The sequence below is a fragment of the Saccopteryx bilineata genome, chromosome 11 (genome assembly GCF_036850765.1).
Source record: "Saccopteryx bilineata isolate mSacBil1 chromosome 11, mSacBil1_pri_phased_curated, whole genome shotgun sequence".
Taxonomy (NCBI): Eukaryota; Metazoa; Chordata; class Mammalia; order Chiroptera; family Emballonuridae; genus Saccopteryx; species Saccopteryx bilineata.
Genome location: NC_089500.1, coordinates 10818624 through 10840592, shown reverse-complemented (window position 1 = coordinate 10840592; position 21969 = coordinate 10818624). Strand labels below are relative to the sequence as shown.

Below are 21969 nucleotides of genomic sequence, written 5' to 3'. Positions count from 1 at the left end.
TGCCTTTTGAGTCACTGTAGAAGTCCAAATATCTGTTCAGTTTGTTAGAAATGTGCATTGAGGTAGCTGTCTCAGGTTGCAGAGTTGCCTGCTTTAGGAGGCACGTACCAGGTTCTTTTCAGTCAGGGTACCGCCATTTCTTTTAAGATCGCTATTGTCTACAGTCTGGCAGGTGTGCAGTTTCTCATCATGGAGGTGTCACAGATAGGATATTCTACTGTCAGGAGGATAGCTGTTTTAGTCGTTTGTATGCAAGGATTTAGAGCTAAAATTAATGGCAACTAAAATTGACAAAGTAAATTTTAATGAGAGAATATACCTTTTTATGTTCTAAACCCAGACTAGTAAAACTTTCTGCAGTGATTGAAAGAAGCTATACCTGAAACTAAGAGACATTGATAAGAGTGTGGTGGTTACGGGGGGAGGGGGGAATGGGAGAGGGATAGGGGGTGGGGAGGGGCACAAAGAAAACAAGATAGAAAGAAGGTGACAGAGGACAATCTGACTTTGGGTGGTGGGTATGCAACATAATTGAACGACAAGATAACCTGGACTTGTTATCTTTGAATATATGTATCCTAATTTATTGATGTCACCCCATTAAAAAAAATAAAATTATTAAAAAAAAAAAAAAAAGAAAGAAAGAAGCTATACCTTGCCTGACCTGTGGTGGCACAGTGGGTAGAGAGCATCGACCTCAAATGCTGAGGTCACCGGTTCGAAAACCTGGGCTTGCCTGGTCAAGGCACATATAGGAGTTGATGCTTCCTGCTCCTTCCCCCTCTTTCTCTCTCCTCTCTCTCTAAAAGTGAATAAATTTTTAAAAATTTTAAAAAAGAAAAGAAGCTATAGCTGAGCTGTCCAGTAAGGTAGCTGCCAGTGACATGTGACTGTTAAGCATGTGAATTGTAGCTCATGCAGCTGAGGAACTGAATCTTTTATTTTACTTAATTTTTCTTTTAAATTAAAAATAAATACACTCATGTTTTATGGCTATTTTATTGGACAGCACAGATCTAAACCTATGAATTAAGATAGTCTTTGTCCTCATGTCATTTTGATTATAGATATGCTTAATAAATACCTTTAATTAAATGCTTCCACATTGGGTGTTTTCCCTTATTTGGTAAAATTTCCTTATGATAGATAGGAAGTTACGGTTTTAGTTATACTGAATTGCTTAGAAATTCATTGTCGGTCTTTTTCCTCTGTAGGAAGAAGACCGGAAACTGTTGGTTGGCTTCTTAGAAGATGTCATGACCCTGCTTTCACTGTCTCATGCTCCCCTCGATAGCCTGAAGGCTTCCTTTGTGGAGCTGGGGTAAAAACAGTCACAGGTTTTCTACAGTCACATAAAGTTTTGACATTGGATTTATAGAGTACATATTTTCAGTCTAAAAGTATTGGCAGACATGCCAGCTCTGTTGGTTTTGAGACTTAAGATGTTTTTGTTTTTGTTTTTGCTTATTTATGTATTCTTAATATTTTATAATCAATTCATTTAATAGAGTGGAGAAAGGGAGGGAAAAAATCAAATACAGATTTGAACAAAATTTAGTGTTCCCCAAACTGAAAAAGCCCTGTTACAAGCCAGGCTCCTGTTTCTATTCCATCTGACTTGAAGTCCAGGTCATGATCACACCATCTGCTGCTGGGATGTTATTCCCACCTTCGCTGAAAACAGCCTGTGCATTCTCTAATACTATCATGCATCATGATGGGTTTCACTACCAACCTACCCTTCCGTATAGATGATTCGAGCTGCTGTTATTTGGTTCTACGACAACCAAATGACAGAAATGGGACGTGTTGCTTCTCCAGTTCTGGCAGATATAGAAATTTAGACCCACAGAGGCTGTAAGTTACCCATCTGATTCCTAGTTCAGTGCTCTTCCTTTTTTTTTCCTCATAGGCAAATTTTATTTTTTTATTTTTTTAAACAGTTTTAACTTTTATGCTATTAAAGAATTGAAATTTATACATAATGTTAGCTTAAGGAGGCGAAAAGTATAATTTTGAGTATGCTGAAAGTTTTATAGTGACTACTTTTTTAAAAAAAGCCTTAGAATAATCTATTAAAGGTAATTTCATGTTTTACCAATAGTTTTATCGTTAATGTTGCTTACTATAATTGTAGTATTTTTCAGTACACCTGTAAGGCAACTGTGGCTGTGGCTTTTAACACTAATTTCTTTCTTTTAGTGCAAATCCAGCCTACCATGAGCTGTTGTTAACGGTTTTATGGTACGGTGTTGTCCACACCTCAGCACTCGTGAGGTGCACCGCTGCCAGAATGTTCGAGGTGTGTAAACAAATGCGTCTGTCGCATCAGGGTAGAATGATTTTCTCTGGAAGAGGGAAGAGGGAATGATTAAACAAAAAAGGCTTTGCATACTATATAATGTTGATGTGAATTTATGATATTGATGAGTGTCTAGTTGTGTGCTGTGTGATGGGGCAGAGATTTACCTTTGACATGTCTAAGGATATTTTCTAGCCTAATGGTTCCTTGATCAGCTCCATTTCTCAAATTTCTTTTAAATATTAATTTCCATCCTATGTAAATCTTCCTGACAGTACTTTTCTATTTACTGAGGTATATGGCTACTAAAATATTCTAAAGCAATATAGGACATTTTTAAAGTTGTAAAATATAGTTGCATTCATGAGTAGCACTAAAAGAAATCAGTTGTTGCAGTTATAGAAATATTTATTTTATTGATTATTCCTACTTCACTGTGCCCTCATGTACCATATCTGTAATAACATCCCTCTAGATCATCTGCCCAAAGATTTATAAGAGAGAATAGACTGTTCAAATAATTTAACCACATTTTCTTAAATCGCCACCTACCCAAGTTATGGTAACTATGAAAATTGAAATACCTATCTTCTGTACCCATCATAAAGGAGAGAGAGATATATATATTTCTAGAACTAGTATTAGAGTACTAAAATTGGTTTAGAGTATTTCTTCCTGTTATTGATTGAGTTTTGCCATGGAACTAGACTACCTGGGTTCAGTGTCTGTCTCTGCCACTGAGTGACAAGTTCTAGCTTCTCTGTGCCTCAGTTTCCTCAGCTACAAAATGAAGATGCTGATTGATATTGTTAATGTTAATTTAAGAATTCATATTATAAAGCCTTTAAAACCGTGTTATGGCATAAGAGTTTAACGAATGTTAACTATCATTATTCTTATTTAGTAATTTTAATTTATGCTATTACTTCACAAAATAATATAGTTAGGGAACATATGTTTGTCCAAACTAGTGTCCCAAATATGCATGTCATTCTTAAAATTTCTTAAAACATTTCCATAACAAGAATTGGATAATTCTTTTCTTCCTGATTTTGGGAATTTTTCCAGTTTAAGATACATTGCAATTGAAAGATAGAGCCTCTGATATGTTTAAAATATATACCTTCTGAAACATTTAAATATATAAAATAGATGTGTGATATTTAAAGAAAATTTCATTGTTATCTGGAGGTTGAAATTCTCTGTCCATGTTATTCCCTCAGTTATACATATTTGTTTTTTAAAAAACTGTAATCAAGTGTTCTCCATCAAGGTGAATGCCAAATTAAAAAGTCAGTTTGATGTCTAGTATAAGTTCCTCCTGGGTGTAAATAATTTTTGATTATTCAGTATGCTGGAAAAAAGTCATTACCATGAAAGAAGAAAATCTTTCAAACAAACAAAAAAGCATCCTATTAAACAGAGAGCTATGTCTTTAATATACTCTCTTCATATGATTTTATTCTGAGACTATAAAAGCTATTGCTTTTAAACCCATTTGTTTCTAAAACATTACGTAGACACTGGTGAAGCAGATAATATAACTGGAAATAAATACATAAAACAAAGCATCCTCTCTTTGTTTCTGAGTCCAGTCTGCCGTGTTCCTCACGTGTGGCTCTGTCAGGCGCGCTCTGTGTCTGCTGTCTGCGCTGCTCTGGAAACTGTACCTGTGTTTATTCAGCATGGGGTCCCCTCAGCGCGGTCGGGAGCTCAGTCTAATTGGAGAGACTTTCAGTGTTTCTCTATGTTCATTTATGATAACAGATGTTGATGGAGCATGCTAGTGAAAGTCACCAGTAGGAAAAAATTACTTTTTTTGTCAATGACCGACCCTTAAACAAAATTGTATTAAAGTAACAAATGAATACTAATAGCTTATCATTTCCAATTATGCCTGCTTCCCTCCAGAAAATTAGGTTACTTACCTTCTCTAAAGCTCATTCCTTCATCTGTAAGAACATTGATAATAATTGTACTTACCTTATCAGGTTCAGAAATCAAATGAGATAGTATATATAAAGTATGTAATAATTCATAGCTCTTAAATTTTCCTTTCTGATGTTCTAGCTTAACAGAGAAATTAGACTTAAAAACCCAGAGCATGAAAAATTAACTTGTCCCTAGATTGTCCTTTTTTATACTTTTTGACTGGCACAAGCTAGCAGACATTTTAAGATACTTGACTGATTCAAATCTAAGCTACTTAGTTAAAACAGTACAAAGATAAGTTTTATTTAACAGTATTTTAACTTCTTTTTCTCTTTTTCTGTAGCTGATATCATTAAAGTTTAAGGTAGTATAAAAAGTCCTTATGCCATTTTATTCCTGCCTAAGTATCCATGCTTTTCTATAAAAAATATTTCAGAATATTGAAGTAGATTCTAAAGTGAATCAGTTAAGTGGTAACAGATTATTATGCAATTAAGAATCTGCACATAAGTGAACTCTGCTGCCTCTGATGTGTTGTGTAGGAGACATGTGTTATCATACGCACAAAGTGTTGGCATTTTCTCACTAAAAATCCCATGCCATCTTTTTATCCTGCAAGAGAACTAGTTGCATTGCAAGAGAACAGATTGATTAGCATTAAACTCATGTTTCTTAAATGTGTAGTCTTTGTCAGGCATAATATGTGGAATTAATAGCATATACTTATATATACTAATGTATTAGGTATATTATGTGTAATTAGTAGCATAACTGTCCTTTAAGGCAAATGACAGCAGCACCATTTTCAGATGAGAAAACTTGAGTTTCAGGAGCTGATGTAGAACTGTGTCTAAGGCCACATGGCTAATGAGTGGGGAACTCGAGTCGGAACCCAGGCTGTACTCCCACATGCCATAGGCTGTACCCTATCACTCCACCTCAACAGAAGAAGCTACGTTATGCAGAAGGTTGGGGGTTTCCTATGCTGTTTTTAAATTTACTTGCTATGGAACAGTCAGAAGCAATTTAGTAGTGGCTGCTAGCCATTTGAGTTTTGTTTAAAACTAGGCCAGTTTGTACCTTGTTGGTCATAAGAAAAAAATCACACCAGATTTACTTAAAGAATTTTAACCATAAAACCCAGTACATGTCTTCTTTTCAGCTTTTTTTTTCCCTTTAAAGTAAATCTTTCTCTTTGCAATTGCATTTTAATCAAACATGGAAATGGCATAGACTATTTGACCAAAAGTACAAACTGCTGTTGAATTGATAAACTGTTTTTGTGGACTGCCAGGCTATTTAAACTTTATTTTCCTCCTAAGCACTCTCTGCCTTTATAAAGCACTCTGGTAGCGATATTTGCTTAGCTTCTAATTTTGTTTTTGCTTTTGTGTTTTCTCTCTTTCTCTTGGTTATTTCTTTCTTGCTCCCGTGGCCTTGTGTTTGCTCTTAACATGCATCACCTGTGAACACCCCCTGCGCCGACCAATCAGCTGTTGGTGAAGGGGGTGAATGAGACTCTGGTAGCTCAGAGAGTGGTTCCTGCTCTCATTACTCTCTCCAGTGACCCTGAAATGTAAGTGTGGTCCCTGCCTTTTACACTCAGCATCCCTTCCCTACCGCGCCTGTCAAGAAGTAATCATCAGCTTTCAAATTCACTGAAGAATGTTCTAATCTCTTTATATTGGAGTATATAGTATTGGAGTATGCTTACAGATTTTCAACTTTATCATGCTCAAGATATTTATGTATCTTTTAAATCAGCCTTCACAGTAAGCTGAATATGAAGGCCATATATTTAAAAAGATATATTAGTTGTATTAGTTCTCAATAAACATTTCCAAAGCTGAAAACATGCTGATGGACTATTTCTTCCAAGCCAAGAAGGGATGCTTTGCTAATCTCACTAACATGTTGTTACCAGTAAGTATAGTGGCATGAACCAAGGCTTAACATTTTAATGTCTCGAGTGGGTGCCTTAACCAGGAAAGGCCAGTCTGCCTGCCCATCCTCAGTCACAGCTAACCCAGTTCTCATTCCAGTTTACCAAACCATTTTTTATTGCATGTTGACTGGTTTACAGCTGACTCTTCGAGGCATGAGTGGAGCGTTAGTTGACAAGCGGGTTGCTCCGGCCCTTGTTACCTTGTCCAGTGATCCTGAATTGTGAGTTTCACAGACTGCGACCTTAAGTTATCCTGTCTGCCTTTTTGAGCATTCTTCTTGGTCTGCTTTTTTTTAAAATTTAATTTGTCATTGCTAGAGACTAATACAGTATATTTACATTGTACTTACTTTGATATACATTTTAATAATAGTTTTTCATCACTTCAGTTTCTTTCTCTTTCACTTCAAACAGCTCTGTCAGGATCGCCACCATTCCAGCCTTTGGCACTATTATGGAAACAGTTATTCAAAGAGAGGTAGGAAATGATTGAGATTTATTTCTATCTCTGTGTTGCTGAGACGGTGATAACACATTACCAACACCTGTTCCTTCATTCCTTTCCTGCTATGTTTTAGTTGTAGCCAGAGGAGAAGATCAGTATTTGAAAACATAATAGTCTGCCCAAAGTATATTGTCATAGCCTAAGAAAACCTGTAGTCTTTCTTCTCATTTAGAAAATTAAGTATGATATAAACCAACTCTCAGATGTTCTAAGACTAGTTGGTAATCGCAGTTTTGGATAATCCTTCAAACCAGATCTACTTCCAAAGCCTTCTCTTACCCACTGGACTTCTGGACAGTCTACATAAGCTCCTGATTGTCAGTTTGTACAGATGTGAATCCTATTTTGTCACATCATTTTGGGACCACAAACCTACCGTGGTGTCACAAATGAAGGCTAGAGAGCACCTGCATCCTCCTAGCCGTGTTATTGAGAGCAAAGCTGCAAGTTATCTGGTAGACCAGTATCTCCATGCCCCACACACCACGGTGCCCATCCTCAGCCTGGCCACATACCACCCAAGTCTTCCTCCCTCAGATTTTATTTTGATTTAGAAACTTATGATTTAATTTCAAGCTTGTTAGGTTCTATCTGCAACATTGACTCTAAGACACTTCTCAGTTAGTGTTAAATTTCATTTTTTATCATCAAATTGAACATGTACTTATATTAATGAAAAACCCTGTAGATTAGAAGATAAATTATTTGTGGGCCTGTTTTTAGCCACCTAAATGCAAAACAAATTTTCTATCTACTAGACATTTGCAAGGAAAAAAAAGCTGTTATGTAAAATTCCTTCGTCGTGTGGATATTTTGATAACAAAAATTAAATAACTCTGTGAGTGGTGGAAAGACTGCCTTCCATTCCTCACTGAAGTACCCCACTGCTGAAGCAACACACAGCAGGGCAGCGTTCTGCCAAGCTTGCAGTTTGGGCAGAATTTCAACATGTTCCTAAATCCTAAAATAAAAATGACTTTTAGGGAAATGTGAGTAAGATGTAAGTCATTAGTGACTCATTGCTTTCGGAAGGAGAATAATTGGGTAATTTACACTGTGATTTGTTTTAAGAATGATAATTTAGATACAAAACATCATTTGTCTCTTTTTCACTAAATATTGTGGAGTCTTTTAACAAATTTTTCAGGTAATATTTTTTATTTTCTAAAACAAAAACAAATTAATAAGCATAAAAATGTAAAACCTTATCTGAGTCAAAGGGCTAAATAAGAACTTACTTTCAAGTGTCCCCTGCCATGTCTATGTAAGACATTTGACCCCAACGCTGCAAGTCATGCTCACTATGTCTCTTTCTCTTTAACAGTATTGAATATTCTATGAAATGACTACAATATCCCATTTAAGTCATTCTCACTGTGTCTCTTTCTCTTTAAAAATGTTTGATATTCTACAAAATGACTGCGATATCCCATCTAAGTTGCTGGAAAGAGTGAAAATGCAGTTGGCTTCTTTCCTGGAAGATCCGCAGTATCAAGACCAGTACTCTCTGCATACTGAGATCATAAAAACATTCGGTCGAGTTGGGCCGAATGCTGAACCCAGGTTCCGAGATGAGTGTAAGTTGCATTTTCCTACCTTTTTCCCTCAATTTCCATGTCAGCTCAAAGCCAGAAGCTCCTCTGCAGTCAGTCTGGGTGGCTTCTTGTACTCTGGACTCATGATTCCGACAAATATGAAAAGTAACTCAATTTCAGGTTATTTTGAAAACATTTATTAATAACTTAATTTCAAAATACTGTACTACCTTATATTTAAAGCTTATTATTTAATTCTTATTTTTAAAGAAATTTTTGTAGCCCTGGCTGGATAGCTCGGTGTTTAGAGCTTGCTCCTGAACACAAAGGTTGTGGGTTCGATCCCCTGTCAGGACACACATGGGAACAGATGGACGTTTCTGTCTCTCTCTCTCCCTCTCGCTCTCAAATTAATAAATTGTTAAAGAATAATATTTTTGTGTTTCTAGATACATTCTTACGAACACTTAGCGTGGCATTTAGCTAAGATACGTTACATCAAGCCATACCTTGTTGACTGGGTAAGCGATCTGCAGGGTTATCTGCTGCAGCATTTTTTCATGTTTCTGTAGCATCTCTTTCCTGAGGCCTCCGCCTTCCTCTGGGAGGCCTCAGAGCTGCAGGAACCGGTCCTGCAGACGCACGTCCGCCACCGCTGCTGTTCTTCAGTCCTCTTATTCTTAGATGTCTGACATGCTCTAGAGCAGTGGTCCCCAACCCCCAGGCCACGAACCGGTACTGGTTCATGGACCATTTAGTACCGGTCCACAGAGAAAGAATAAATAACTTACATTATTTCCATTTTATTTATATTAAAGTCTGAACAATGTTTTATTTTTAAAAAATGACCAGATTCCCTCTGTTACATCTGTCTAAGACTCAGTCTTGACACTTGTCTCGGTCATGTGATACATTTATCTATCCCACCCTAAAGGCCGGTCCGTGAAAATATTTTCTGACATTAAACCGGTCCGTGGCCCAAAAAAGGTTAGGGACCACTGCTCTAAAGAGAACCACAAGTTTGGCTTCTTAAGTCAGTTTGCTTTCTAGTACAACATTGGATTTTCCCACAGACTGGTTATTACATATCCAACCTGGTATTTTCTAAGATAAGAGTCAACAGAAAATATTGTCAGAATTTGGACTTCAGTGTCCAGAAAGCCTTTCAAGGTCATGAACACTTACTGTGATACAGAAACACACATACAAGATTATTTTTCATTGGGCGGCATGAGGAGAAAATAACACTATTCCATTTGTTAGCAAGGCAGGGTTGGTATTTCAGTTTGTGGGAAGAATGGCTCCATGCAGGGTCACAGTGATATACAGGGGACCGCAGGAAGGACTCAGAGGCGCCCTGGCAGACTGTCCGGGCCGTGGTCGCCCTGCAGGACCGCAGGAAGGACTCAGAGGCGCCCCGGCAGACTGTCCGGGCCGGACCGTGGTCGCCCTGCAGGACCGCAGGAAGGACTCAGAGGCGCCCCGGCAGACTGTCCGGGCCGGGCCGTGGTCGCCCTGCAGGACCGCAGGAAGGACTCAGAGGCGCCCCGGCAGACTGTGCGGGCCGTGGGTGCCTTGCAGTGAGGAGAGCAAGTCTCGGCTGGAGAGCAGGGCTGGTGAGCCCAGCAGGGGCCTTGGCTGTGCACCATCCTGTTGAGTTAATAAGTCTCTAAGCATGATCTAACCTTTTGCATACATTCAAAAGAAAGATTTATGCATCACAGAGAAGAAACAAATTTCTTTTTATAATAGTTCCAAAAGAGCAATGAAAGGTTGGGTTGGGAAAAGACCAAACACAGAAGTTTTCACTGCTTGAATAGGTGTAGTTAACTGTCCTCCCTGTCACCTCTTCAACTCCCTATACACCCAACAGGCCTATCTCACGTAGTCTTTTTCCCATTCTGGCATACCTAGGCTTCATTTTGTTTAATGTTTCTTTTATTGATTTTTAGAGGGATAGGAAGGATGAGAGGGGAGAGACACGGGAACATTGATCTGCTCTGCTCCTACGTGTGCCCTCACCTGGGATCAAACCAGCAACCTCAGCACTTGGGGACCAAGCCATCTATCTGGCCAGGGCCAGACTATTTTTTTAAGATAATTTTTTTTTTTTAGTACTTACTACCTAGTCAAGTGGCTTCCCTTTTACTTCGAAACTTTACCCTGAGAAACGTAATGTCATATTAATAAGGTAGAGGAAGATGAAAGTAGATATTAATAAGGATGCTACGTGTTATCCATCTGTATTTGTAGACAATTCCCTTCAGGCACTTAGAAGAAGGACATTGTATAGCTGGTGTTTGTTTCTCTATTTCTTAGAGAATAGAGGACATTGGGTCTATTCCCCTAAGCCCCAGATCAATCTTTATTCTGAAAAATATGCTCTCTTTCCTGGTAAGAGAGCGCAAGCATAGCATGTGGCTAATCTTTTGAATATCACATAGAAGTAAAATGACATTTTATTAGTTAAAATGAAAATTTATTTTAAAGATGTATGAGTGCTCTATGTACATGTTTTGGATAAAAATGTAAAAATTTTCTTTTCTTTTTTTTAGTTGTTATACCACATTTGCATAAGTTAGCATTGGTGAACAACTTACAAATTGTGGATTCCAAAAGACTGGATATTGCTACCCATCTTTTCGAAGCCTACAGTGCACTTTCCTGTTGTTGTATCCTTGACTCATGTGTCTCTATGTATAGATAACCAACCTTAAAGTTAGCAAAGATTCTAAGAAGTAGGATATTTTTGCCTGACCAGGTGGTGGCGCAGTGGATAGAGCATCAGGCTGGGATGCAGAGGACCCAGGTTCGAGACCCCCGAGGTCGCCAGCTTGAGCACGGGCTCATCTGGTTTGAGCAAAAAAAAAAAGTCAACCAGCTTGAACCCAAGGTCCCTGGTTCCAGCAAGGGGTTACTCGGTCTGCTGAAGGCCCGCGGTCAAGGCACATATGAGAAAGCAATCAATGAACAACTAAGGTGTTGTAATGCGCAATGAAAAAAAAAACAAAACTAATGATTGATGCTTCTCATCTCTCTCCGTTCCTGTCTGTCTGTCCCTGTCTATCCCTATCTCTGACTCACTCTCTGTCTCTGTAAAAAATAAATAAATAAATAAATTTTTAAAAAAAGAAGTAGGATATTTTTTCTCCACCTTACACGAGGATTGCAGAAAATTAAAACTGATTTGATTTGCCTAACCAGACGGTGTCACACTGGATAGAGCATCGAACTGGGATGCAGAGGGTCCAGGTTCAAGACCCCGAGGTCGCCAGCTTGAGTGTGAGCTCATCTTGTTTGAGCAAGGCTCACCAGCTTGAGCGTGGGGTTGCTGGCTTGAGCAAGGGGTCACTTGGTCTGCTGTAACCTCCCAGTCAAGGCACATATGAGAGAGCAATCAATGAATAACCAAGGTGCCACAACAAAGAATTGATGCTTCTCATCTCTCTCCCTTCCTGTCTGTCCCTATCTGTCCCTCTCTCTCTGACTCTCTCTGTCTCTGTCAAAAAAGAAAAAACTGATTTGACTTGCTGTACTCCTTATTCTAACCATCTCATAGTTTTACATGATAATTTTAAGTCCTGTGTGCTTTTATAGTTTTAAAAACACTGACTTAACTTTTATTTATGTTAATCAGCTGTGTAACTGAGCAAGAAATGAATCTTAGCTGAGGCTTCTGTTAATCAGAAGAAAGCCTTGTTTGTGTCCTGGCATTGGGGTTTTCAGTGAACGTTTCACCATCTGCGTCTGTGTCCCGTGAGGGCCACCTCTCTGGAGAGGGCGGAGCCAGCATGGTGCTCGGCTCCTGTAGAGGTGGGACAGGAGAACTCAGAGATCGCCTAGGCCGTACCGACCCCTGCACTGTATGAACGATTAAAATAAAGTTTATGTTAGTAACTTCTTGTTTTTATAATTAAAAAGCAAAACTGTAACTAGAACAGAAAACCTGAGCTGTCCTCTTAAGTGTTCTCTTTACTCTTGTAGTCGTAGGAAAATAAAGCTAAGAAGGAAGCAAAGATAAAAATGAGCAAGGTGAACTCCATCTTCTAGGCTTTCCCATTGGAAGGCAGGTGAATTCAAGGAAGGGGAGGTCAGAGCCCGGCTTGAGGTGGCACAGTGTGTAGCACTGAGAGCGACCTGGAACAGTGCGGTCTGCAGCCTCCAGTCTCCAGTGTGAAACCCTTACCCAGTCAGGCAGTCAGTCAGAGGCAAATATGAGTGATACTTCTAACCCCCTCCCCCTCCCTTCTGTAAAATCAATAAATAAAATCTTTTTAAAAATAAAAAGAGGTAAGAGATTGAAAAGGGCATTGAAGACCTGATTCTCAAGCAAAACTGCAAAAGTGCTCGCTGGACAACGTAATCAGAGAACTTGACTGGCAGAAAAGAAACGACGGTAGAGAGAGGTTTTTAGTGGTTCAGAGGAGCCAGGACAAATGAAGGGTTTCAGGACTAGAACTCACTATTTCATATTGTTCTAGACCAGGTTGAAGCAATAAACAAGTTAATAGATCACTGTAAATAAGAGAAGTAATGTTTCAGAATCCAGTGAAACTCATTGGCACTGAATTCTTGGCTGGAATGTTCCAGTGGGAGATTATCTTTGTTCTGAATAAATCAAATGGAGAAAGTAGAAACAGCTATTTGTTGAGGCGCTATTTGAACTTTTGGAAATGTTAAAACTTGAAGTTGGGTCCATGCTTGACAGCATTTTATTTTGGGAATCTACTACAGGTTATTCACATGGATGGTATAAGCTTTTTTTTAAACAGATTATAAAGTGGGTGGAGACACCATAGTTTGATAATTTTGTGCTTCAACTATCCATTAGTCCATTTTCTATCAGTTCAGTTTCACTAAAAGGAGAACTTACTATTGTTCTTGATTTATTTTGTTGGCATTTTCAACTTATTAAAGATAGAGGAAGCAAAAAGAGGAAGCAACATTCTGAATTAGCAAGGAAGAACTCTAGTAATGGAGAAGTGACAGAACCTTTATAAGAAAGTCATCATTTAGGCATGTCAGCGTTTGCGTTTCAAAGAAAGAAAATATTGGTGTGTTTATACCTGTTCCCTGAACTTTGTAAAAGTAAATGTTTAAAAACTGAAGTGATGTCATGTGTATTTTTAAATAGCAGAGAGTTTCTAAAGGAACATGCCTCAAGGAAAATGGGAAAGTCAAAAGATCAGATGTGATAGCTCTGTAAAGCTAAATTCTCCAGTGGGCAAGGCAGTGGTTTCTAAAGAGCATAGAAGGACTGTTATCATGGGTTAAGTATGCACACAATATTACTAGAGTAAATACAATAGAAGTTATTTACACCAGTGCAGTAAGGAGAAGAACCATCTTAGCAGTGGACCCTGTTCAAATACTAAAATTGTGAGTTCTGCATGAGTCACAGAGCTTGTACTTGAGTCAGCGGCAGTTGACTCAACAGTTTGGATAATCACATTGTCCGAATCTGTTCTGCTCCATTGCATTGGGAGCTAATAGAACACAGTTATTCCACTCAACACTGACATGATATTTTAATAGGGACATAGAGAAACTAGAATGTTTAACATTCAGCATTACTAGAAATCATTCTTCAAAAATTTTTTAAAGACATTTGAATTCATTTAACCTGGATAAGAAATGGCTTGGAGATAAAAAGGTAATTCAAAAATTATTTTAAAGGTTGTTATTGTAGAAGAAAGGTTAGGCACACTGTAACTAAGGTGCGGAAGCAACACAAACAAGCAGAGGTCACAGACAGGCCGGTTTTGTGTATTAGAAAAACTTCCTAATTGAGCTATCTAAAAATGCAATGATCTCTCTTATGAAACTGTGATGGCCTGTCATTGTTAGTGTTCAGAGGTCTCGTGACCATCATTCACAGATGAGATAGAATTGGTTCCTAATATGAGACTAAGTGACCTCTAAGTCTTAAAGCCTTAAGAAAAGTTGTTTCATTCCATGGAGAAAAGAACCAAACAGCAAGTAGAAAAAGAGAGTGAATTCCCTCTTACCTCTATAAAAGGCCGGCTTCAGCACGCACTTTTAGACTCTCCGCCACTACCCCAGAGGTTGCTCAGTCACGTCTTGGTGGTCCTTTCCCCGCATCTAGAACACAAGACTGCATGAGCATGACTGTAAGCTGCAGCCTTCTCTGTGTCTCCATAGGTTTGGTTTATAGGAACCTTGTTTAAAAACAATTTTTATTTATAACTTTTTAAGGCCATAATTATATAATATACATATATTATACTGATTTCTTTCTACTTAATGAAATTCATTATAATTTTTTTCCAAAAAGACTCCTCTTTATTTATTTATATGTTTGCTTTTTTATTATTGAGAGGTGGGAAGGCAGAGACAGACTCCCACATGCACCCCAACCAGGATCCACCTGGCAAACCCCCTATACTGGGCCATGCCCTGCCCATCTGGGGCCGTTTCTCCATTGCTCAGCAACTGAGCTATTTTTTAGCACCTGAGGTGGAGGCCAAGGAGCCAGCCACAGTGACCAAGCCAATTCACTCAAACCAAGCCATGGCTGGGGGAAGGAAAGGGGGGAGGAGTGAAGAAGCATATGGTTGCTTCTGTGTGTGCTGATCAGGAATGGAACCCAGGACATCAAAATGCTGGGCGTGTGCTCTACCACCGAACCAACTGGTCAGGGCCAAAAAGACTCCTCTTTACAAGGGAACTCATATACTGTGTTGTTTACTTTTAATATGATATAATATTTAAAATAACTTTTTAAATGGCTGCCAACTGTAATAAAGTGAGAATGTGTTTGCATTGACGTGAATACAAAGGAGAATTGTTTTCTTGAAAAATGCATCTACTTTCCTGATTCCTTTGAATGTCAAGATAATTAATGAAAACTCAAAGGCAACCAGGAAATATCACTGGTACTAATACTACTGTAAAAGCCGTCTTACCCAGTTCAATTAGGACCAATGGTAGATCAATTTAATAGGATTATTAAAACAAGAAACAAAGAGAATGTTATATACCTAAAATGACTTATTTTAACCTCAAGTACACAAATGTATTTTACCTGTCTTGATGCAGAGTTGAGCCATTTCTTTTGTGTGAGTCTGCTGGTTAGAGCTAAATGTCACCATCTGTCTTAGACAAACCACATCTGTAATGTCATTGTCTATGATTATAAATTCCAGTTTTGTTTTGTTTTTTTCAAAAAGGATCAGGAAACACTAATTATACTGGATATAGAATTTTTCTAGTTTTATGTGTCTTCACTAATCTTTTGCAGTTGTCTTGTACATACATAATTAAACAGCACTGTTTTAAGCAATTGACCATCAAATTTTTTCTAAAAATTTATTTTCAACTTAGTTGTCATGGAAATATTTTCTTTTTAGCCCCACTTTGCTCATTTAAACATCCAATTAAATTAACATGTTTTAATTTTCACGTTATTTCATATGTTGACATAGCATATAATTATGTAATGTTACAATAATGAATATCACTGACACATATGGGGATAAAAATCAATTTACCGTTGGTAAGTGACTAATTCAACAAATAAGAATCACACTTGAGGATTACTCCAGGTGGTCTGCATGCCATACGCGTCATTTAAGAGAGCTACTGCTTTTATACTCTTCTGCTGTTCTGTCATACGTACCATCTGTGTGTGTGTGAGTTTATTTCCTTAACTATGTTGTCTCAAGTCATTTCAGAGGATTTAATGGTCAATCACTTCTTACCTGGTCTCAGATGTTTACGGACAGACATGGAGCACCTTTCCCCAGAGCACGAGGTAAGCTACCCTGATGATGGAGCCACTGGGATCATCAGACGCACATTCGTGTTTCAGTGTCTCCTGTATTGATATTTTATTCCTCATTATGTGAGCCATGATTATGATGTGCCATATATCATACAGTCCTTTAAATCTGGTTCAATGTCATTTTATGGATGTATTCATTAGTTTTGAGATCTTGAGCCAATGCTTTAACATTTTTGAGCCTGTTCTCTAAAGTAGGGATAACCTACTCTCTTTACTGACTATGATTAGAATTTGAGAAATGTGCATGAAATGCTTTTAATCTCTAAAATGCTGTAGTGTTATCTCTGATCATCAGCTTTCTTAGAAGAGAGATTTCTATTTTCTGTCTCCTCTTCCTCATAAATTCTATTCTGTGTCTCCCTATTTCCTCCAAAACACTATCATTTGTTTCTTATTCTTTTTCACTTCTGATATTGTTAACTTGTTCCTTGCTTTCTTTTTAAAATACTTTTGATAGGGATTTATTGACTTTTATTAATCTTTTCTAATATTGAACTTTTGGCTGTGTTGGTTTTTCTGTATTCATTTTCCATTTCATTGTCTTATTTTTATCTTTATGTCCTTCTGCTTTCTTTACGTTCAATTCGTTTATATTTTCTTAGTTTCTTAAGGAGGAAGCTTTACTTTTTACTTTTTTAAATGTAACTTATTTATGTTTAACTTTTCTTTATTTCTAACCCATGAATTTAGGGCTACTCAGAAAACCTCCATGTAAATCATGACATTCTTTACCTTGGCTTGCTAGTACTCCATATCTTACTCAGCGTTCTTGCCAAAGCCCTTAGCACCTCTGCATGTACGATCTGTTTAATCTGTTCTTTTGTGTGTATTGTCTAGAACAGAGGTCTCAAATTCGCGGCCCACGGGCCACATGCGGCCTGCCGAACAATTTTGTGCAGCCCGCAGACTAATCCACGAACTACAGTTTCTGGTCGTTTTGTAACGACCAGAAAAGTGTTGCGTAACAGTTGCCTTTTGTAGACCTAGTGCGGCCCGCCAAACGGCTGTGCCCTTGCTCTGCGGCCCACATGCTGAGTTGAGTTTGAGACCCCTGGTCTAGAACCTAGGAATAAGCTGTTCACGAGGAGGGAGTGTTACCTTTTTTTTTTTTTTTGTATTTTTCTGAAGTTGGAAACGGGGAGGCAGTCAGACAGACTCCCACATGCGCCCGACTGGGATCCACCCGGCATGCCTACCAAGGGGTGATGCTCTGTCACAACCAGAGCCATTCTAGCGCCTGAGGCAGAGACCACAGAGCCATCCCCAGTGCCTGGCCAACTTTGCTCCAATGGAGCCTCAGCTGTGGGAGGGGAAGAGAGAGACAGAGAGGAAGGAGGGGGGGGTGGAGAAGCAGATGGGCACTTCTCTTGAGTGCCCTGGCCGGGAATCGAACCCAGGACTCCTGCACGCCAGGCCGACGCTCAGCCACTGAGCCAACCGGCCAGGGCCTGTTATCTTTTATTTGCTGCACTCTCCATGGTTATAAAAGTGCCTGGCCCATAGTAGGTGACAGATATTTGTTGTTTAGTGATGTCTGTGCCCAAACACAGGCCAAGAATATTCAGGAAAACCATTTGTCTGGTATGATTGCTAGCCCTGGGAGCGGCAGCTTCTGCGACCCCTCTGTCCATTCCATAACTCACTCAGTCTCCCTGCAAAAACGATGTTAACTCTTAGACACCCAGCAGGTGGTATCCCAGACTAGAGTAGCCCAGCCCTGGGCCTGGTCTCTGCTGTCAACATCAAGTAGAGCACCTTGCTTTTTGTAACCCTGGAGGAAGCAAAGTATAGGAGACAAAACAACTTTTACTGGGAAAACAGATGTGGCCACGGTATATGTATCTGTTAAATGTGTAGATGTATACAAAGTTTACTTTTAACATTAGATAGTGGAGAAAACTACAGGAGAATGGGAATCAGACTTAGAAGGAAGGTTAGTGAAAATCAAAATGAATTATTGTTAAGTTACAAGATTGAGATCTTTTTAATGCTTTGTCTTTACCTGATCTAGTAATCAATCTAATGTGAATTCTTTAACAAAGTCACTGTCAAAACTTTAAAATTTTAATGAACATACTAGCTTATGGGAGTATTAAAAATTAAATTAAGAACTTTAACCATAGCATTTCTCTATGTCAGTGATATTTCACTAATTATTTTTTTAATCAGGTTATTTTAAGTTCCATGATTAAAGAATGTGAACAAAAAGTGGAGAATAAGGCTGTCCAGGAGCCCCAAGGGTAAGACATTTGTTCTTTTTAAAAGACTTCATGTTAACCTTGATTTCTTTTAATTTTTCTATACGCTATAATGGTGTTTTATTTTGTGTTGTCATTTATTTGGAAGACAAGAAAGTTCTTTATAGTCACAGTTCTCAGATGCTAGTCCATCAAACATCTGCATCAGAATGTAACTGGGGAATTAGAAATTTAGGGCTCCCCAATTCTCTGTGGCCTCCTCTGAGCATTCCGATTCAGCCCACAGACCTGCATGTTTAGAAGCTTCCAGAGCGGTTCTGGTACATGCTAGATTTGGCATTCACCAGTCAAATGATTTCTTCAAAATTTGTGACAGGAGTTTGTAAGCTGAAACTTGATGCACTGTGTAAAGCATTGTCACCGTGTGAATGTTCCAGTCACATGCTTCTAACCAAACTAATCAGAATTCAGAGACCTGGTGAAATTAGAATATGAGCATAGATGTGAAAGAATGAAGTTTGGCATTGAGGAGAGGAAGTAATTTACAAATAGACTATGTACTCCTAGCTCTTGCTGCAGTAACCTTGAGTAGTTAATCTTAAATGGACTCAGTTATGTCAAAAGTTCAAAGGTGTTCGCTTGATAAAGCTGACTACCAGGAATAAGTGTTTCATCTTCTTGGGATAGGTGCGCGCACGCACACACACACACTCTTCCACAACCCCAGCAGACACACAGCCCAATGAGTTAGGTAATAAAATCATTTCTACAGTGTGTCCATAAAGTCATGGTCACTTTTGACCGGTCACAGGAAAGTAACAAAAGATGATAGAAATGTGAAATTTGCACCAAATAAAAGGAAAACCTTCCCAGTTTCTGTAGGATGATGTGGCAGCATGTGCGCATGCACAGATGATGACCTAACACCGTGTATAAAGTAGAGCAGCCCACAGCCATGCCAGTCGAGATGTGGACAGTACAGAGGAAAGTTCAGTGTGTTCTGTGGCTCGCTAAATTCGAGTCCATGACCAAAATGCAACGTGAATATCGGCGCGTTATAACGAAGCACCACCACATAGGAATAACATTACTCGGTGGGATAAGCAGTTGAAGGAAACGGCAGTTTGGTGGAGAAACCCCATTCTGGTAGGCCATCAGTCAGTGACGAGTCTGTAGAAGCTATACGGAATAGCTACCTAAGGAGCCCTAAAGAATCTGTGCGTGAGCCCACATCGAACTGCACTGAATAGGTATGAAACTGGGAGAGTTTTCCTTTTATTTGGTGCAGATTTCACATTTCTGTTGTCTTTTGTTGCTTTCCTGTGACCGGTCAAAAGTGCACCATGACTTAATGGACACACTGTATTTTACAATTGAGGATTCTATTACAGATGAGATTAAATGACTTGCTGAAGGTCACACAGCCGGTAAATGACAGAGCCAAGGTTCAGTCTCACTCCCTGCTTGCTGTGCACCACTACACAACCCTGCTTCCGCTATTAGAAAGGGGGAACACGAAACCTCCCACCCTAGCATAGCACACAAAACCTTCTCCCCATAAAGGTCAGTTTCCCTTCTGTGATACCAGTTCAGAATGTGTTTACCAAAAAAATGGGAGGAAAATGGACCTTTTCATTTTTTATTTGCTTTACATGAATTTTAAAATTTCTCCTTTAGCTCAATGTCAATTGCTGCAAGCTTAGTGAGCGAAGATACAAAGACCAAGTTTTTGAACAAAATGGGCCAGTTGACAACGTCAGGCGCCATGTTGGCCAACGTGTTTCAGAGAAAGAAGTAAAAGCAGGAGGAAGCCCCAGAAGACACTATGATGGACCTTACGCAGACTGCTTCCTTGTACTTGAAGTACTTGCCCATTTTATTTCTTTTTTTTATGTTCTTGAATTATAATTTTGTCCTAACCTCCAAAGATATTTGCACTGCTTTTGATTATTGCTGTATAGCTGTTAATTTTGGAGTTACAACTGTGGTAATATGAAATCGAGTTGATAGTCTGTATCAAGGAAGTCCCTCTTCTGTGTTCTTGTCTTTCAGATTATTTTTTATATATATATATAGTGGAGAGTTGTGTTTTTTTTTTAATTTTTGGATGGGATATTAGTAAATATCTGTATTATACACTAAGCTATTACAGTGGTACTTAAAATAATGTAATTTTGAAGTCATTGTTTTAAAGTAATAAAAGTGGAGATTCCTTAAGTATTTAAATTATGAAAGAATAATGCAAACTTTTTATTGTTTGTTAACTGACGAGAAAGAGCCACCAGCATTACCCTGTGCCTTCTGGACCTCAGTTTGTGTGTCTGGGAACTACGTGCATTCTGTTCACACAGTGGTTACTGTGCTGTGATGAATTGGAAATGCAGATCCCACAGTGGGTAGGTAATAGTGAAACCTCCAACATTTCAGAGCTTTCACGAATATTCTTTAAGTGCTATTAAAACCTCCCCAACGCTCATCTGCACCTAATGGACTCACCTGAGCCGAGACAGCCCACAAACATGGGGAGTGGTAACAAGGTGACGTCACAAACTGGGTGTCGCAGATTTAAATCCTCAAAAATAAATATAAGAAAGAAGAGCTAATAATGATGAAAATTTTTCCCAAATTGAAAGCAGAAGAAAATATGGTTCGAATCTGAAATTTAACACTTATTTATGTAAGACATTTAATTTAAGAAATTTTCTAATGACTTTATTTTTAGAGATTGTCTCTTCATTCTACGTGTTACAGAGAAGCACCTATAAGTTAAAGACGCTTGGGGGTCCTCTTTTCCCTCTAAATTACAAATGGCAGTGGCTGAATTGTGACTGGTTGGTTCACACCTTGTCTCTTAAAGTCAGTGACTGTGGGTGATGTCTGTGTGGGATGTCTATTACATAGAGTCTGAGGTCAGTGTGCACCGAAGGGCCCCTGACTTGACCATTGTCTGTAAAGTAACACAAATTGAAGTAGAAAAGAGGAAAACTGGACATAGAAGGGGGGTGACTAGTTTGAGGGGATAATGTGAGGCCTTTTTGAAAAAATGAATATTTTAATAAAGAGAATTCTCATTTGAGCACAGTTGATGCAACTAAGTGATTCTCATGTTTGTTGTATAAACTGTTTTATGCACTGGGAACATGCTGGATTACGTTCACTCCCTGTGAAAGCTACCTTATTGCCCATCCAAGCTCATAAAACAAGTTGCTGTAGGCAAAGCCATTTAAAAAGTTCACTCTGAAATCATATCTTTGACCTGCAGTGAAATAATTGTTAACAAACTAGTCTTTCTGAAAACTGGTGGATTCTAGGCATTCCTGAGAAATTGAAAGTGGCTACCTTTCATGTCAACAAGATTATAAATAAAATGTTTTTTGCATACTTGTTTTTGTTTTGGTTTTGGCTATGTGTATTACTTTCATTTTGAAACACTAGATCCAGAAAAAAGGAAATGAGAAGGCATATATTTATTAAAATGTACTAATGTGTTATTTTAGGAATGCAATCTATATGAATTACCTGTTCTAACTTACCTTTACTAAAAAAATATTGTTGCTATAAAATTAATATATTTTTAGTGATAATTTAAAGAAAAAATGTTTAAGTTCTTATTCACTTTGAACTCTAGTAGAATAAGTATGTTTGTTACCAGGTAAATAAATGTATTTTATTAATTTGTGAATCCATTTATCCAATCTCTAATGATGTTTTCAAAAGGCAACAGCTAGGGAGAATTTACAATATCTTT

The 21969-nt window shown here is 38.4% G+C and overlaps 1 protein-coding gene across 5 annotated transcripts in view; it reads left to right on the top strand.

The window, feature by feature from the left end:
* RELCH (RAB11 binding and LisH domain, coiled-coil and HEAT repeat containing) overlaps positions 1 to 21605 on the top strand; it is a 95357-nt gene extending 73752 nt beyond the window's left edge. For 3 of the 5 annotated variants that reach the window (XM_066246285.1, XM_066246283.1, XM_066246281.1), the window contains 9 exons: positions 1215 to 1321; positions 2203 to 2302; positions 5728 to 5810; positions 6594 to 6657; positions 8123 to 8261; positions 10775 to 10891; positions 15905 to 15993; positions 18193 to 18263; positions 19899 to 21605. In XM_066246285.1, the coding sequence (XP_066102382.1) occupies positions 1215 to 1321; positions 2203 to 2302; positions 5728 to 5810; positions 6594 to 6657; positions 8123 to 8261; positions 10775 to 10891; positions 15905 to 15993; positions 18193 to 18263; positions 19899 to 20019 (891 nt within the window). In that variant the 3' untranslated portion in view covers positions 20020 to 21605. Of the gene's footprint in view, positions 1 to 1214; positions 1322 to 2202; positions 2303 to 5727; positions 5811 to 6317; positions 6401 to 6593; positions 6658 to 8122; positions 8262 to 10774; positions 10892 to 15904; positions 15994 to 18192; positions 18264 to 19898 lie in introns of those variants that run through there. The other 2 variants (XM_066246282.1, XR_010727459.1) reach the window with 2 other exon arrangements.
* Positions 21606 to 21969: the final 364 nt, after the last annotated feature.